The sequence below is a fragment of the Anopheles ziemanni genome, chromosome 2 (genome assembly GCF_943734765.1).
Source record: "Anopheles ziemanni chromosome 2, idAnoZiCoDA_A2_x.2, whole genome shotgun sequence".
Classification (NCBI taxonomy): Eukaryota; Metazoa; Arthropoda; class Insecta; order Diptera; family Culicidae; genus Anopheles; species Anopheles ziemanni.
The window spans coordinates 69,663,155-69,680,685 of record NC_080705.1 but is presented as its reverse complement, the minus strand read 5'-3'; the positions used below and the strand labels follow the sequence as shown (position 1 = coordinate 69,680,685).

Genomic DNA, 17,531 nt, shown 5'->3' with positions numbered 1-17,531 from the left:
GTGGTAATGCCACTTTCAGCTTGACTCTTTCGCCAACGGCCGTCCGTAGGCTGTGGGTAACGAGGTTTTAAGCCAGCCAGTGCCGTAACCCTGCTCGTTCGGCCCGAGAAGCTGCGCTTTATTTTCTTCTTTTAGTTCTTTGCTCCCCCAAAAGGAGGGAAACACAAGGAAAGCGCCGTGTGCAGGCCTCGGGCGAATGATCGATCGCTGGCAGCAATTACGACCGTGACTTTGGTGCTCGTGCTGACTCCTCGCCTACTGGGTGGTTTTGGGACGGTTCGAACAAATCACCACCCCCAAACCCCCGGTGGTGGTGAAATGGGCTCCCACCTCTCAAGTACGTGAGCAACCCCTGCCGCAGGATGATGGATGCAGGGATGCAGGAACAAAAAAAACGGAAAACTCCTCCGGAACATGATCGTTACCGAACGAGAGGAGGGAGAAAAGTCGTTCCGATAGGATTTGTGTCAGGCTCCGGCGAACGCAAGAGGCCGGTTCGGTTCGGATCGGATGCTGAAGGTGAAATAGGATTACCTTTGCCAACCACCAGACCGGAGCGCTGTTCACGCCGTGTAGGCTTTTCGCGGAACACGCGGACACACTTTCGGTAGCGAAATTATCGGTCCCCGAAGGGGGTTTGAAGAATTTTGCGTCAGTCTCGAGAACGTGTGTGTATGTGTGTGGAGTGTAGGGTGTTTTCGATTGCCGTCAGGTCAGAAGCTGGTGGTTCTTTCGGTTTGGTGTTAGTTGCAATCTTCTGGTAAACTATTTCGATTTCGTTGTTTATTTTACCTTTCAAATGAGCAAAAATTTGTTATTCAAAACTGTACTAATTTAAAACTTTAATCTGTTTATTAATAAGTTAGTGATTTAATTTGTTTATTTATTTATTTGCTTCTACTTGTCTGCCACCTTGGGTTTCAAAAAACGAAAAAACATACTCATCATATAAAAACAGATCACATTCTGTCAGTTGGGCTTATAAAAAAATTATAAATCAATTATGGCGTAATGCTGATTACAGCTACGAGCCATTGTAGACATCGGCTCATACTCACTATGGCCATCTTCAAAGTTCAATAGCATGCCTGGTCATATTTCTTAGCACCTTCTTGATTCGTTTGATCGAACGGTCTGTTGTCTGAGGGGCACCACACAACCGACCCAAACTCTAGCATGGTTCGGACTAGACTGACAAATAAGGTACTTTGCGTTTTAGAGATTCATGAATCTTTTAATTAGAGATTCATGAAAGCTCCTGATCCTGATCCTGAAGATCCTGATTTGCAAAGCCCTATTTCATGCGAAACCATCAACAACTTTTCAATATACTGACAAGTAATTATTTTCTCTTACTTTCTTGCAATTTCAATCGAGAAATATTTGAAAAAGAAAAAACACGATTAATTTTTTTTTTATGTGGCACGACATCCCCTAGTGGGATAAGGCCTCTCTCCGAAGAGAGTTTGTGTGATCGAAAGACAGTATATTATAGATCGATGTATTATAGAGGTTATAAACACGATTAATGGTTTAGCAAAATTACTAATATTATTACGAAATGTATAGGATATTACTTTTGCTAATCAATATCCATTGTCCTTAAACTATTCTGAGAGTATTCCACTTCGTTAATCAAATCTTTCACTGATCTTTTTAAATTACGTTAGCACAATAATATCAAATTTTGTTGCAAAATAATAAACATATTTCCAATATAAAAATTTACAAACATATGAACCAAAACGACAGGGTCCTCGAAAGCTCGGGACTACAAGCAGCTGCTTAGTTTGCTGACGCTATGATCCAATGAGCCTCTGGTCATTGTGATGTCTAAAAGTTAACTTATCGTCTAAAAGGACTCCTGGATCACAAATCCTATCAGTACGTTGTATTCTAAAGCTATAAATCTGTAAATTTCGTAACGCCCAGTCCCACGAAGGATAAATATTTGAAAACAATCTTCGAGCTAGCGTCCAACTTTGAGCTAAGTTCCTTTAATTTAATCGGCATAAAACAGTGAACGTTTTAAAACGTAACTTTCACTGACGTTAAATAAAATAACTATCTCACGTTGACACACAACAGGGAGGAAGTAAGTTGCGTTTACAACAATTACTATTAGATAAACAAACAGCACGGTGCTTATATTGAATTTCAAACTACGCACATTCCACCCTCGCTTTTTAAACTACGGAGCTCCCACTTTACACACTTACTCGTATCCCACACAGCTCCCCAAAAGGGAAACGATACTCCAGTGAGGGCCATCGAAAACTTTGCCAATATGCAGCTGCAACACGGTTCGGTGAGCAAGGATTTGCAATGGCAAAACTCGTATTTCCCATGCGACCAAATCGGGCCAGTTAAGGTTAAGGCTCGAGTCCTTAACTCTCAGGTCAAACCAAACGCCAAACGATGCGTCCCAGTGCGGAGCTCGATGGTTTGCATTTTAATTAACTCATCAAACATGAAGCCCGGAGTGGGGAATAGGGGGGAGGGCAGTTACGGGGCGGACCACGAACGAGTGACATTCCGTTTTGATCACCCGGGGTTGACATCAGCAGCAGGAGCATTTATTTCCTCCATTCCCGAACGGGTGGGATGGGGGGGTCAAAGGGGCCAGGAATGGAGCCTTTTTTCGTATTCTTCCCCGCAGTGTCGGTGGCTGTGGTGGGGAGAGGGTACGAGACGTAAAAGTAATAGCGTGCCTCAGCACCGCTGGGGCTTTAATAAAAATATATGACCATTGGACAAGGTACGTGTGCACGCACACACTAGCCAACCCTTGGCCTCGGTAACCTCCAGCCCTTTCGGCACACTTGGCACCGGGTCGTAATTTGTGTTGGCGGTAAGCGGTTGGAGGGACAACGAAGCGACTGGCCACGGCGACAGAATCAAGGACACTCTGTCTATGGGTTTGTGTGTGTACGCCATAATTTTACGTATAATGCGTGGAAGCAGAAGCTCATCTCGTAAGAATTCGCGTCGCATGTTGTGGCCCCACGGGGGTGGCGAGGGTTTGGGGGAAAGGGGGTCACCGATCGAGCCAATTTAGTTCTCCGGGAATGTCAACCGTTTGTCAGGTGCAGGGGGGTGGCAGTATGGGATTTTCGGGAGCCCATTTTACTCTCGCCCCATTCTGCTTTCTTTTTGATAAGCTTTCGTTCTGCGAAGGACGACCACTAAGGCAAACACACGTACGCACAAACACACACACACACGCAAACAGTGGCCAAAGAAGTGGGGTCGAAGGTTTGTATGTGTGTGTGTATGTGTATGTATGGGTAGGAAGCGCATCCCCAAGAGGTCAGTAAGCCCTTGCTCAGGTTGCCATCACGGAGGACGACTCGTAAACACGTTTGCACGTGAACCATTTCGGGGCAGGTCGGTCCTACTTCGGCTACTTGTAGCACCCGGGCGAAAAGGTGGCCGAAAACGGATCGAAGAAAGAGCCCTCCTGGCGCCTTCTTATGCTACGCTTCCTCATAACGAAAAAGCGTCGCAAACGTATCATATCTTGCCTTTTCGTCGTTTGCTCGGTTTCTTTTTTCGGGGCACACAAAAAAATACCGAAGGATGTTTTCTCTTCCTTCGAGTGGCGGCTCTTGTGCGACGGATCCGACCGATCCATTACACCTACATCCATCCGGCCCGGAATGGTGAGGTTGGATGTTTTATGATCGAATTAGGTCCGCCAGGACGCGAAACTTGCAGCGGGACGGAGGAACGGGGAACGTACACACTCGATTTAACCTCAGGCCAAGCATGACCTTAGCTAACACATCCAATCATCCTTCGCCTCCCCCCTGTGAGGGGGGTGTCGAGGTAATTGTTTGGGCAGGCGGCTGAAGTCAGGCTCGACGCTTCAGGATTCTGGAGCCACAATGTCGAGAATTGCGACACGTCACTGCCGGTCGAAAGTCGGCTCTACCTTTTGTGCGGTGTAAGTATGATAATCTGCTGCTTTTTCAATAAAACGTCACCGCGTGTCTATGTGTGTGGAAGCCTGATGCCGGCGTGGCTCAGCAATCTTTGATAATTTTACCGATGGATTGGCGTCACGGGGTCATTGCACGGGGTTGTGTGGACAGGTTCGAGCGACTTCCCGAACACGCCCGGGGGCTTAGAAGTGGCAAGTAATAAGCCCTTCATTTATTACGCCCTATCTTCACCCGAAACGCCACGTAGTTCTTCATCACCCTCCGGACTTAAAGCGTCTCCCGGGACAAACGCCGAAATCGTGGGCTTGCCCTGATAAACACATTACCGAACTGCGAACGACGTTGAGGTATCATTTTTCACATGCATAAGACGTCGGTGTTCGATCGAGCGACGCCTTGTGGAGGAACCTTCTTTCGTCATCCATCACCTTCCGGGGAGCGCCGTGAGCTGCTCGTGTTTTCGCAAAATGGCAAAGTCAAACGATTCGTTCCGATGTTTTGGGGTTTCCATTCGCGTATGTGTTCTAAGGGGGTTTGAGTTACCTTTCGCTTATTTGCGTTCACTTTTCGGTGGATTTTATCGGCGTGTATTTCTTTTTTTTGCAGTGTGTGGAAAAAGTGTCCTCGAATAGGTTTCCGTTTACCATCGTCACCCATACGGTAAAGTTAAACACATTAGGCATAATACCCACCTTTCGACCGAGCGTATTATGCTTGCCCCTGGTCTTGCATCTCTTACGTCGTCCTTGTCGCCACGGAGTAATGGTGTAAGGAGCGGCCGGTAAGGCAGGATTTCTAGCAACTTCATCACGTTCGGAAAAGAAACACCCTGTGCACGAAACCACGAACGCCGTGATTGAATTTGGTTGTTTGCATGATCTAGAAATTTGTCCCCCGGCACGCAAAGGCGCGACCGTGAGCGAACGGTGGGCTACATAATTCGTTGGTTCAAAAGCCCCAAGGAATACCTGAACCTCCTTGAGGCGGAGGTGCGCTGGCGACGTTCAAAGAGGTTGTAAACCCTTTTTACGCCCCCTTAAGACCATGACGGGGAGTAGTTTTTCGGCCCGTCCTCACTGTTTCAAGCCGGTGAAACCCTTAGTCGACTCAAACAAATGACCACTGGGTTCCGTTTATCATGCGGAAAAAGGCGGTAAAAAACCCGCTATCGATTTTCATGTCTCGACTTGTGCGCGCTGTTGGTCAAGAACCTCGAAACGAAGAAACTCGAGAATGGAAAAACCCCGATACCCCGTGGCCCAACCGTGCACGCGCCACCACAAAATGCGCTCTTTGCGTGGCTAAGACTCGTAACCGAACCTTTACCCGTTCCCCCTTCGCCCGTGCTGGTCCTCGATTTTGGCGCGTTTCTAAAGGGAGAAGCCAAACGAATCGAACGGAACCTGGAAAACCTGCCCAGTATTGGGGCCGGTTCGGAAGGGTGGTCAGGAAACGTTACCTTTACGCACGGTAGGGGAAAAGGTTTCTCTTTTACGACGCTTAAAAGGATTGAGCGGGAGAGACCCCCGTTTTCGAGGCTAATGACGGGCTACTTCCGGTTGTGTGGCGGACGGAAAATTTGTGGAAAAACACCCAAACATCGAACGTGTTCGAGGGACCGATGCTAATGAGTTCCGTTGTTTCGTGTGTTTGAGTGAGCTTGTGACCACACCGTTGCCCAGTTCGTGGTGGATAGGGGTGCCTGGGGTAATATGCACCCGTGAGGTAAAACGTACCTCTTTCAATTTCTTATGGCAAATGGTCGAGGGAAAAGTTGTCACTCTACGTGAGGGATCTAAACGCAAAATAAAATAAAACCAAGAACATTACCTGTTCGGACATGTTCTGATGCAAATTTGTTAACCATTCCACGAAGGAATAAATAGTGCAAAAATCGGTGTTTTACACATGGCGTACATAGTATTTTAAATTAGATCCAGTGCTTCAAACTGCATGTAAAAATCACGATAAGAATGCAGATTTACTCGTATAATATATAAAAATATTGTGAACGATACGCCCTACCGAGCATTAACAGCGCTATCTTTCTGTTAGAAACGTTTTAAAAAACGCGGTACTTTATTGGCGTATGATCACTGAGTAGAAAGGCCGCTTTCGTTGGCGCGCTTGCTTTTATCCTCTCCTGTATCGCGATGGCCGGTTTATTTTCAAAATGCCCATCGGGGCCATCATTCGCGCATCTTGATCGGGCGAAATTTCGCCCAACCAAGGTTCTTGGTATTCTCTTAATTGGGCTCGCTTACTCTACAAACCCTGCCTGTCACTATCTGTTGTTGTTTACTAATAACACTACCGCGTGGATTCCTATCTAGTTTTAGTTACAGCCGCATCTAGTTTTAGTTACAGAGTTGTCGGCCAGTGTTACTTTGTAACAAATATGTTCAACTATGAACGATGGCATAATGCAGCCCCTTGGTCGAGGAAAACTTCATTAGTTTGTAAACTTACCAAAACAATATTTTAGCAATCAAAATAAAGATGTTGATCAATATACTGTATAGTATTATCCTTGAATTTTATTTTATTCCGGGCAACTCACAGTAAAGTTTTAAACTTTTGCATTGATCCAAATTGAGTTTTTTGGGAATGGGTGGGCATTTTGCCTTATTTTTTTGGTGCTTACTGTCCCTTTGTAATGCTGCATTTTACTCCAGCACAGGTGTGTTTTGCTTCCACCAGATGCAGATCTATCAAAAATTGAACTTTTAAAAATTAAACATTCTTGAATTTTTTTAACAAAAATGGTAGAAGCTCCTCAACTGTTTTGAACCTTACCGAACCAATGAAATTGATAAAATCAATCATTTCTAGCAACGCTCAGTGCAAAGTGAATAATTTTCCTTAAGGGGTGCGTATTACCCCAGGAACCCCTACGTGCCACCAAAGAGTACGGTACTTTATGTTATCAGTTTAATACTGAACCGATACTGTCCGGGAAAAAGGAACTGTTCACCTGATGCCATGGAAAATCATCCATGCGTTGATTAAAGCTGAAAGCATCAACGTAATGAAACATGACTAAAATGTATCAACCAGCGTTTCGTAGTATTTGTTCAAAACTAAGCATTTCGCCACAAGAATTTGTTAATCTAACAGACATATAGGATCTCACACTGGTTACCTCACATTTTGCTCTAACCACCAACAGAAATGCTCGAAATTTCATCCAACTGCACTAACTTATTTCATTTAAATCGACCTTCCTTCCTCACTTTCCCCAGAGAGGACGTCAACCTCCTGCGCGACAGCAGCTCACCGAGCAAGGAGCGTCTCACCGTGCAGTGGCTATCGCAATCGATATCGGAGATCCGCTCGGAGTTGGCCGAACTGCAGGGTTCGTTCGGGGACGGCTCGAAGGATGCGCAGTTCCGCAACCAGCTGCTCGAGGACCTCAGCACGCTGCGGAACGAGTTCGGCACGGCGAAGCTGGAGCTCGAGTCGCTTCGCTCGCGCCAGGAGAAAACGGAAGTGCTCGTGCGGGAGCTGCAGGAGGAAGCGGTCCAGAGTGCCGATGACATCAGACGCAGTCTCAATCTGCAGCACGGAAAGGTAAGTCAGATGTCGCTTTATGTCTTTCCTGTGGTCTTTTAGATTGCATTCAGTCTTTAGTATTGGAATAACTCAGCACTTGACAATCATTTGTGACGTTTGTAGACAATTAAAATTTTATTAAAATACTCGCTTTGTAGCAGACCTTCTCAACATCGAAGAAAGAGCCATATTATGAGAACCTATGGCTATTTCTTTTGAATTTATCAAATACCAAAGTCTTTCCTCTGTCTCCACCGTGGGAAGATTTATGTGCTCCAGGAATTTCCGTAAAAGATGAAGTGAGCGTCTGGAATCGCTGGATGGGACAAAAGTAAGCGCTAGATGCCAACCTCTGATGCCCCCCATCGAATTTCTTTATCGTCTAAGGGAAAAGCACGGAAAAAAGGTCGGCTGAAAATGCCATTACCTTGCTCCACCGCTCCACCGAGCGTTATAATGATGTTTTATCGCGCTGACTTTTCCACCCGCAGTGACGTCGTGCTCCTTCTTTTGGCGCACGCAGCACGAGGGCTCGTCGTTGGAGCAGTTATTTATGTAAATGTCGGAGTGAAACATGAAACAAATCGAGCGAGTGAGCCAACCGACGCGGGTGCACACGGCAGCGACACAACCACGGGCTGGCAAAGCGTAACTTATCATCCTTTTCGACGGGATAAAGTATCCTTTTTCCTCCTCGGCGGATCTTTACCCGACGCGGCAGGCAAATGGCACTGGCGCTCGGAGGATGATAGCGGTATTTTACACCTTCATTCGCCACCTGTGCAGCAAAGGGACGTGGAGCCCCTTTTTGGCCGAAGTTGTCGACAGAGTGGGCCTTGTTACCTTATCCCAGCGCAAACAGAGCCTCCAACTCACACACACACACGCTTACACACGGCTCGGGAACGCTTTTGTTTGCGCAGAAAGGGTATGATTATGACAACAAAACTATGTTGCCAGAGGTTTTGAATTACCTTATTTACGCAAACTACTGCCACCATAGTGTTGGGCGGGGAAGGGTTAGGCAAGAAAGCTTTGCGCTGTAAAGGAAACTTTACTCCGGCCTGAACCGTTTTCTTCCCCGGGCGAGGGCCAGGAAGCAAGATCTTGGCGCGACCGCACCGGAACTCTTCACGGAGGAAGCACACCGTTCAGATGGGAGTGCTAAAAGTAACGCTTTCGTGGCAAAGTTTTCCAAAGCGACGCTTCCGGTGTGAGGAGGAATTTCTTCCGGACTCACGAGGCGACCTGTGCTGGTGGTGGTTTTTGAGGGGTTTTGTTTTCACAGAAATACTACTTCGCAGCATGTTGAATTTAGATAACTATTTATAAAAGCTGTTTGTCGTAGATTAAATTTAAATTGCTTAAAACATGAAGGTATGCTAATGAAATCGTAGTTATTCGATAGATGAAAGGAACGAAATAATATAAACTCCATTCCGCCCACTCATAAATTGAATTCCTTAACAGACAAATGCGTTGCTAGCAGACGACCCTGTTAACGTCAAAGATTCATCGTCCTACGCAAGAATTTGGTTCAATGCCTCGACCTAGATTAGCCTACGGAGTGAAAAGGCAATTTCTTAAAGAACAAAGGATGAATAAAAGGACTCGCTGAAAGCTCGTTGATCACATATACAAATGGATTGAACAATTCTGGGTGTTTAAAGTCTTTTCAATACGATATATTTATAAACATGTATGATGAGTGTTGAGAAGATAAACCTCCCCACTCCTTAATAAGTTAAGGCTCCAAAATTAATATTTTCCAACGAGGTTGTCCTAATATGCTGGATTCCTCAAGAGTTTTTCCTTAAGGCTATTAAACAGTTCAAAATACATTGGTCTATGAGTAGTTTGGTCGTTCTGCTTGAAATTAGCTTCAAAAATAAATTACTGTAGAAATATGTTCAGTATTTTCCAAGTTTTCTGTACTACCACCGCTATGTGTAGATGATACCACAACTATAGCAACCATAACACCATTATAGGAACAACCGGCGGGGAAGAAATAACCTCTTTTTATCGTGTACTTTTTATGGTGTTCGGAGGAATAATGATGTTTTAATCATAACTGGTATAAAAATGCAAGTTATTGTGTTCTTAACATTTGTAAATAACATCATATTGTAAGTTACATGACTCATTGGGTCACTTTTGGTACTATTACCGTACCAGATCTTTCAAATTTAAAGACAAATCCGAAGAAACAAAACAAAAGAATTGAAAAGTGTCCGATGAATATAAAACAAATTTCGGCTGAACGTTCTATAAAACAAAAATTCTATGGTCTTACTGTTGATCTTTAAAAAAAGTAGTATGTTAAATGCTGTCCTTTACGCGGCAAAATTGACCCATCATCAGTACCACCATGTAAATATTATAAGCTGCAAGCCACCGAACCCGCAAAGCGTGGAACAATTAAGTACTTCAGTTTTGTGTGATGATTTTTCCTCGGCAATGGCTATGGAAAACCTCCACGCCCGGAACATTACCATTACCAAGAAGAAGCATGTCGAACCGAGGTGGTGGTCATTCATCACTCATAAAACCTGTCCGATGACTCACCTTCTCTTCGTTCGTTGGTGGAGTTGTGGCTGTCCGTTAGGCCACACACTTTAGCTTTAATCTCCCCTCCCCCATCGAGTGTGGTACATTCGTTACGCATGTTGACCGTTTCGAAAAGGGGGGTGCGGATAATATTTTCACCCTCACTCAACTCGGTCCGCTTTCTTTCGTCCTGCCCGAACCAGGGGTGCCAGCAACGGTCAAAGAGCGTACCAACCCGGAACGGCACTGCCAAGCCTTACGTTGGCGAGCAAGGAAGCGAAATTGAGTGACGCGTTGCCGGTTGGTGCTGTGTGAAAATAAAGGATAGGCCCGCCCCAAGCCCGGTGGGCCACCGGACGCATACATTCACGCCTTGGCCTCGCGGGAGGAAAAACCCGTTGATAAATGTTTCATGTATTGGAGCATAAATTAAATTTCCCTTAATTATAACCCTTGGCGGGGCAGGACATCCGGGGCGCGAACCAGGACCGACCGAAGGCTCCAGGTGATAGGTGGAATGAAAAGCTACGCTTGGAAGCGTTTTTTTTCCAACAGCACGCGGAGGGGTGGCGCGCCCTGAAATACTGAAGGGTTTATTTCACGCTTCGGTAAAGCTCGCCGTGGGGTGAAAAAAAAAGGTGAACGGAAATAAGGTTCACCGGGAGTCACTTACGAGCTCCGCGGTGCGTTACAACCTCCACCATCCGTCATTCGGACGGGTCTTCGCCTCTTCCAGGAGGGGTTGCAAAAAGAGCATGCAGAGTTTATTATTTGCACACGTAAAATAATAATTCGCAACCAGCGTCCATGTGTTATTTGTTTCGTTGTGCAAATTGTGAAGTGTACTCTAGTAAGATTCAAAAGAAACTGCGCGGGTCTTTATTTATTTTATTTTTTTAGCTGAAGTGTAGTACAAACGAGGAAACTTTACGTTTCTGACATATTACGAAAACTTTAATAATTTTATTATACCAACGGACTTTTTTTCCGGTACAGGAAACGATGGTTTTTCCTTGACAATTCGTAACGCGTTTGCGTTGGGTTTCCGGAAAAGAGGAAGTTGAAAATTAAAAAGCGGTGGAACACATTTTCCACGCACTCAATTCAACGGCTAGCCACGTGCCTGAACAACCGTCTGGACAGGCTGGATGATTTCCATCATCCCCCCAAACCTGCGTCGCGTTGATGACTTCCAACTGCCATCTCCGGGAAAAACAACAATGAAACTCGTCCGGCACTCGTGGTTGAAAAAAAAGCCTCGGTCAATGTCATCGTACCTTCCGGTGATGCTCAGTGCGTCCGGTGGTGGTTAGCTGTTTCCACCCCCGTACCCTCGTCGGGGGGGAAAAAACCCCCGGTGCCGACCGGCAACAGATGATATTTTGATTTATGTTCAACAACTGCTGTCCCGGCAGAAGCCGAAGCTGCCAAATGTGCTCCAAATTTTCCGCTGCGAAGGTGGGCGTACGGTCATTAAGTATGGTAATGATCATGATTATGGATGATCGTTTCACATTTCCCGACTTGCACATACACACGAGCGCCGAACAAAACACTCCAATGACGTCAAGCACCGAAGGCGGACGGTTTCTTGTTTTCACTTCTCATGCCACTCGCCATAAAATTATGTGTGAAAATTGCGTGAAAATCATGACCGCTGGCACGGGAGGCCATGGGTTCCGTTTTCTATGGCTCAGTTCGGGTTTATGTCTTCCTTTTGTTCCCAGTCCCCTCCCCTCCCCTCCGGGACCCGGTGGTCACGGTTTATGCTGTCAAAATTTTGAAATAAACTTTAATTGCAAAAACATACCACCACGAACGTCGGTCATCAGTGAGGTTCTAGCTGGTGACGTACCCGGAGTACCGGAAAGCGTCAAACAGAACATTTCCCGATTGGGAGTCTTTTTTTTTTTGGCCTCCATTGCGACGACTCGATCGTTAATTCATTTAGTGACTCGTAATTATGTTTAGCAATCGGATGATGACTCATTAGGAAATTAACCTTCTGCGAAACCGGGATATCGTTGGCAAAACTGACCGCTGAGTGGAAAACGTCTGTTTCGGTCTGACACAAAACAGATGGAGTATTTCACACATTCGTGGTTGGAAGCATATTGGATTGTTAATAAGAGGAGTCCAACTTAATGAATTGCTTTTAATACAATGCGAAATGTTAATTCTCTTGGTTTCAGCTCGTTTGGTTTCTGGTTGGTTTGGTTTGCAAAGTGAGCAACTGATGTGACCGTGCACAGCCTATCGCACCAGTGAACAGATGTTGCTCAAATTATCCTCACCTTTCATTTGATATCGAAGATCCTAAAAATAAAAAAAGGAAATAAAATAACAGTACGATAATGAATTTATCTTGCTTCCAGCAAGAAGACCACAACGTTGTCGCCCTAACGAGATTGAACCGGAGGAGTCTTGTTCCCGCTCACTAACGAGCGATGATTCTCACCCAAAATTCACCGTAACGGAGGTGGTCTATACCGGAATGTCCTTTCGCCTCGGCCTCCCTCCTCCCTCTCCTTCCAACCCACCGCCAACAAAATGAACATCTGTTTGCTTGATCATCCCGGGATCGGACTGTTAGGCGGCCGATGGAGGCCTTCACAAAATAAACCGAACGAGGCGGAAAAGTGTCCCGTGAAAAGTGCGTCAATCTGTCGAAGAATGTCCTTTACGAACCCTCCCCCCCCACTCTTCCTGGTAAACGTCACAGTCAATGTTGGGTGCCGACGGGGCGGGGGAGGGAGAGAAAGTCAACAAGCATTATGAGCAACATTGATTCTGCTATTCGGACAACTTTTCCCCGTTGCACACTCCCGCTTTCCCCCCGTCAGGGAAACCCGCGCCCACAACTCATCACAAAAACGTCCATCACGCGTTTCTGTGGAAAACGGGCGCTAATCCGCACATTTTGCCACCTCCCCCGCTTTTCACGACGAAGGAGGCCCGGAAATCTTCAAAGCGGCGTCCCACGCGAAGCACTCTCGTCTGAGTACTTCCGCTTCCGCGGGTTGCGGAAGGGTAAGGGGGGATGGTGTGGGGGGGAAGCTGACACAAATTACCACGTCCGTCTTTGGGTGCCAGCGTGCGCCGTTGAGCTGTTGAGCTGTGCCAATCTTTTTGCTATTTCAACGTCGCTCCATTTTCCGCCCCAACCCAGGAGGGGGTTTTGTTGTCAGTCAGACCATTTTGGCTCGCTTTTTCGTGGCCTCCGTTTATATCCTGCCGTGGCCGGGCAGCCTCATGTCCCGTGAGTGAACGCAGGGCGGGAAAAAACGCACAGAAGAAAACGCGGCGATTCGTGAAGATATTGCGACTGTTCCAGCTTCTTGAAATCATCGCCAAAACTGCCTCCGGGGCCATTCTCGCCGTCCGGTTCGGCTTCGTTCGCCATTTTTGTTGTTGCTTTTGCTTTCGCTTTTGTTTGCCTCTTCCCCGCCGTCGTTCGAGCGTAGTTTTGTCGTTGACAATGTTGCCTCGCAGCGTTGACGGCGTCGTCGGATCGTGCCTCCGTCTGTGACTGCCTTTTGACGGACAGGATGCAAGAATTTTCCCCGAGTCAATTAGAATTTCAACCGGGACTGGTCCTTTTCTGTGATGTTGTGCCAACCCTCGGAACGACACTCCCCCCCCTCCCCCCCCGAGCCTCCGAGTTCTTTGTGTAAAATGTTCGCTCCCTAAGAGGAAAGTTAGAAACAGAACCGTCTTTGCAGGCAAGAGGGAGCGAGAAATAGCGCCTCGGGGCTCGAAGAAACAAACCCGCCCCGCATGTTGCGTCCGGACTTTGCTCCGTGCAGCGAGCTGGAAGACTTTCGAGGACGCACCACCGAACGCCCGGGGTCTCGCCGTCCTGCTGAATCGGTGCTTTTGCCGAGAAAATGGTCTTAAAATTGATTTTCTGCTCGCGCCCTGCGGTAGGAAAACGTTTACCATAATGGAACGCTAAACGAGCGGAAATCCTTGGGGTGGCCACGGCGCGGAGTGCTCGGAAGCATAAAGCATGTTCCGCGGGAAAGCCGGCACCGGACGTGGCAGCGGCGAACCGTCAGGCCCTATCATTTCCGCCGTGGCGAACTTGACTCGCTTTTATGTTGCTTCGCCGCGTGACGTTTGGTATTTCGTCATCGATTCACTATTGACGGAAGCGTCATGTTTCCCTCGTGGAAGCGCCACCGCTTTCCCCCGCGGGGCCAACACACAGGCCCGACCGATGGCGCGGTGGTTTTTCACGGAAATGAAGAAAAGTTTCTTATTATTGCGCTCGTGTTATCTCACTGGTTTTTCTTTCCTACCGATCCCGTCTCCTTGGGCTCCCGAGGCGATTCGTTAACCTCCGTCATCAATTATGGTAACGAAGAGGGCTGGGAAATCCGGCGCGACGTCCACGCTCCTCCGTAGGGAAGTACTTCTAAAGCAAAAGCTCCCCTGAGCTAGTGCAAACTCGCGAACGTAAGCGCGACCTGCGAACAATGGTCTTTGATGGGTTCCGTGGAAGTGAGGTTAAACCTTTCCCTTTGACATAACTTTGTAGTCACAGGAAGAGCTGTACATCGGCAGAGACGCGCCATGCGGTAATCCGTGGGAATTCTTTACTTGGAATAGTATTCAAATTCGTTCAATTCATCGAAGTACTGGGAATCTAATAAATTTTAGTCAAAAGCTTTGTTCAACGGAAAATGGACCGTTGGGAAATGAGGGAGAATATTTTCATTCACTGCCATCATTACCAGTGTTCGGTTTTATGAATCTTTGGATGAGATTCATTCATGTGAATATTCAATGGAAGAATCATTCAGAAAGATTCATGATTCTTTGGGGATTGATTCAAAATTGAAGACTATGAAAGTCTGCGCGAGGGTGAAGTCATTTTCAGCATTTTGTATGGAGTTTTCCCAAATTGCATCGAGAAAGTCATCGCCGTTTGTATTTCATGAAAAAATCCTGATTCATTTGGGGTTCATGAATCATAAGATAAGAAATCATGAGATACGTAGAAGATTTATGATTCCCAAAGTAATCTTGAATCTTTTTTGAATTCAAAGTGAATTGATTTACGAATCTTCATAAATCTCGAAAGATTCATGAATCTTTCGGACGAACATTCAGATTCATTTTATTTGGTGAAAGATCCATTCAGATTCATGAATCTGTGTCTGTGTAACACAACTCTATTTGTTACGAATGTTAATAAAAGTGTTGCTTGTAATGTATTGCTTGATAAAGCTTCGCCTTAATGGAAACGGAGTTGTGTTTAATGAAGGTATGATTCACTTTCTTTTAAATGTGTTTAGAAAAATACTCAATATTTGTTAAAACAATGTATACTTAATAAGAATGTATTTTTGTTATTTCGTTTCGTCAAAAGTACGACTTTGTATGTTATTTTATTTGTGCGGAATATTTTTTTATTTTATGATTTTTTATTCTCCAACCTTCATCGTTGAAAAGGTTTGATCCGTTTGATTTGATCTTTTTCCATCTCTTTCGTTTGACGTATGAACTTACAAACAACGTCAAATTATTCACCTGGCACAATTTTCGTCACACGCCGTAAACCAATACAGCCCGGGCCCATCAAATCACTCACCCGATTTGGGAACGCGTGCGTGGCACGCAGCACACCGCAGCATTAGGCAAATAAATAAAGCGAAGGTGGTAGGAAAACGAAAAAAAAACGTTGGGAAAACCTAGACGATCCAATATATTCCACTCGTATTGACCTTTCTCTTCCCGGTGCGCAGTCAATAGACTGCCTTCCTCGGAGAGCTCGTCCCATCAAACTACCCCCGAGACAAGGAGAACAAAATAAAAAACGGAACTGCGTCACCCGTGAAGGAGCGTAGGAACGGTGTTCGGCGAAGAATGAAATATCACCTGCCCCTTAATCTCCCATTTTTCAATCTCGCCCAATCCGGGCCAAGCGTCCCTCCAGCTGGTGCGTTCCAAACGTGTAAACGCTCCGTTTGTGTCAGTAAGAGGGTAACGCGAAAGGGCACAAACAACACCGGGACCCTGGTGTACCGCATGCCAAATGCTACGCACTGTGTTTTGTGGGCTTTTTCACCTTTTGTTTTTTTTTTTTGGTTTGGGGTTCGTTTTCTTTGTGATCTCGTTTATTGACGGTCGACCGGTTCCGTGCCGGGAGTCCTTCCCGCTTTCGGCCATCATCGACGGCTAAGCAGCTGCGGCAGGTACATTTTTCAAACAGCCCTAATCGCGTGGACCACCGATTTTGCCTATTTCCAGGGCTTCGTCTCACAATAAAAACACACACAGACACACACTCAAACACTTTGTGTGACTTCCCTTCCGAACACCTTTACGTTCCAAAGGGCTGTTTTTTGGGTTTCTCTCTTCCTCGAGAAGGATTTTTCGAAACGCGACGGGGCAGCTGGCAGGTGATTCTGGATGGATTTGTGTTTCGCCTTTACGATCGCCGTCTTTCTCACTCTCAAATACAAGGTTGCCTTTTTACCGGCACTTCTCCGGGGCTGAACCCAAATCGTTCGCGGCTAAATCGACGATAGGCTTTCGGGAAAATGCTTCCAGAAAACCGCCGCGGGCGGGAGGAAAATGCGAAACAAGCGGCCAGCCTAAGCCAGCCACACTTCATCCAAGGCTTCATCCTTAATACAAAAAAAAAAACAGCAACAACGAAATCCCTTGCGATTGCTGGGGGCCTCCACAATAGCGGGCGAGTGTTCGGGTTGGCAATAAAAACGCACCGCGCACCAGCTGCCAATGCCGGCCCGCCGGAACGAATGGGTGCGATCGGAAAAACTCGCGAGAAGCTCTTAAGGCCGCTTTTCACCCCGCGCGTGTGCAAGTGCTGGCATTTACAACCTTCCGGAGAGTGGCATTTGGGCCGGTTTTTGGGAACACCTTTCGCGTTGGCTGGCGGCCCTTTTACTTTTTTCCCTTTTTCTTTTATGGAAGGAAATCCTCGGATGAGCCCGCCTTAAGCCGTCGGTTCAACCGTTTGCCGAGTGCGTGGCTGCGGATTAAAAACTCGTAAAATGGACACCTTGCGTTTGGTGTTTTTTTTCTTCATCCAACCCCCGACCAGACGATCGGATTGATCCTTGGGCAGGTGGTCGACCGGACCCGCCCGGACCAGAAATGGAAAGCAGAAAATGAACACATAGCAGAAGCGTAATCAATTCCAAAGGGATCATTCGTTGTTCGGCAATCTAATTTCGGACCGGATTCCTCTTCTTGTTGTTTTTTTCCCTCTGGTACCAGTTCAGACAAGCTCCACACGTGCCATGGTCCGGTACTTCCTTTCTTTCGGCATCGAAAGGTAACCCGATTGGTTCGGCTCGGGAAAGCAATCAGGTAATTAATCTACGTTCGGATGAAAACCGCCCATGGTTGTGGGTTGCAAATATTTTGCTGGTTTTTAGAGCGATCGTCGGTTTTGGCTCGAATTTTCCTTTAGCCTAGGGTGAACTTAACCGTCGTAGGCGAATAATTTCA

The 17,531-nt window shown here is 46.4% G+C and overlaps 1 protein-coding gene across 1 annotated transcript in view; it reads left to right on the top strand.

The window, feature by feature from the left end:
- The window catches only part of LOC131294202 (protein scabrous), a 55,330-nt gene that overhangs the window by 4,220 nt on the left and 33,579 nt on the right, over positions 1–17,531 (top strand). The window contains exon 2 of the mRNA XM_058322248.1: positions 7,187–7,514. Coding sequence (XP_058178231.1) covers positions 7,187–7,514 — 328 coding nt within the window. The remainder of the gene's footprint in view (positions 1–7,186; positions 7,515–17,531) is intronic.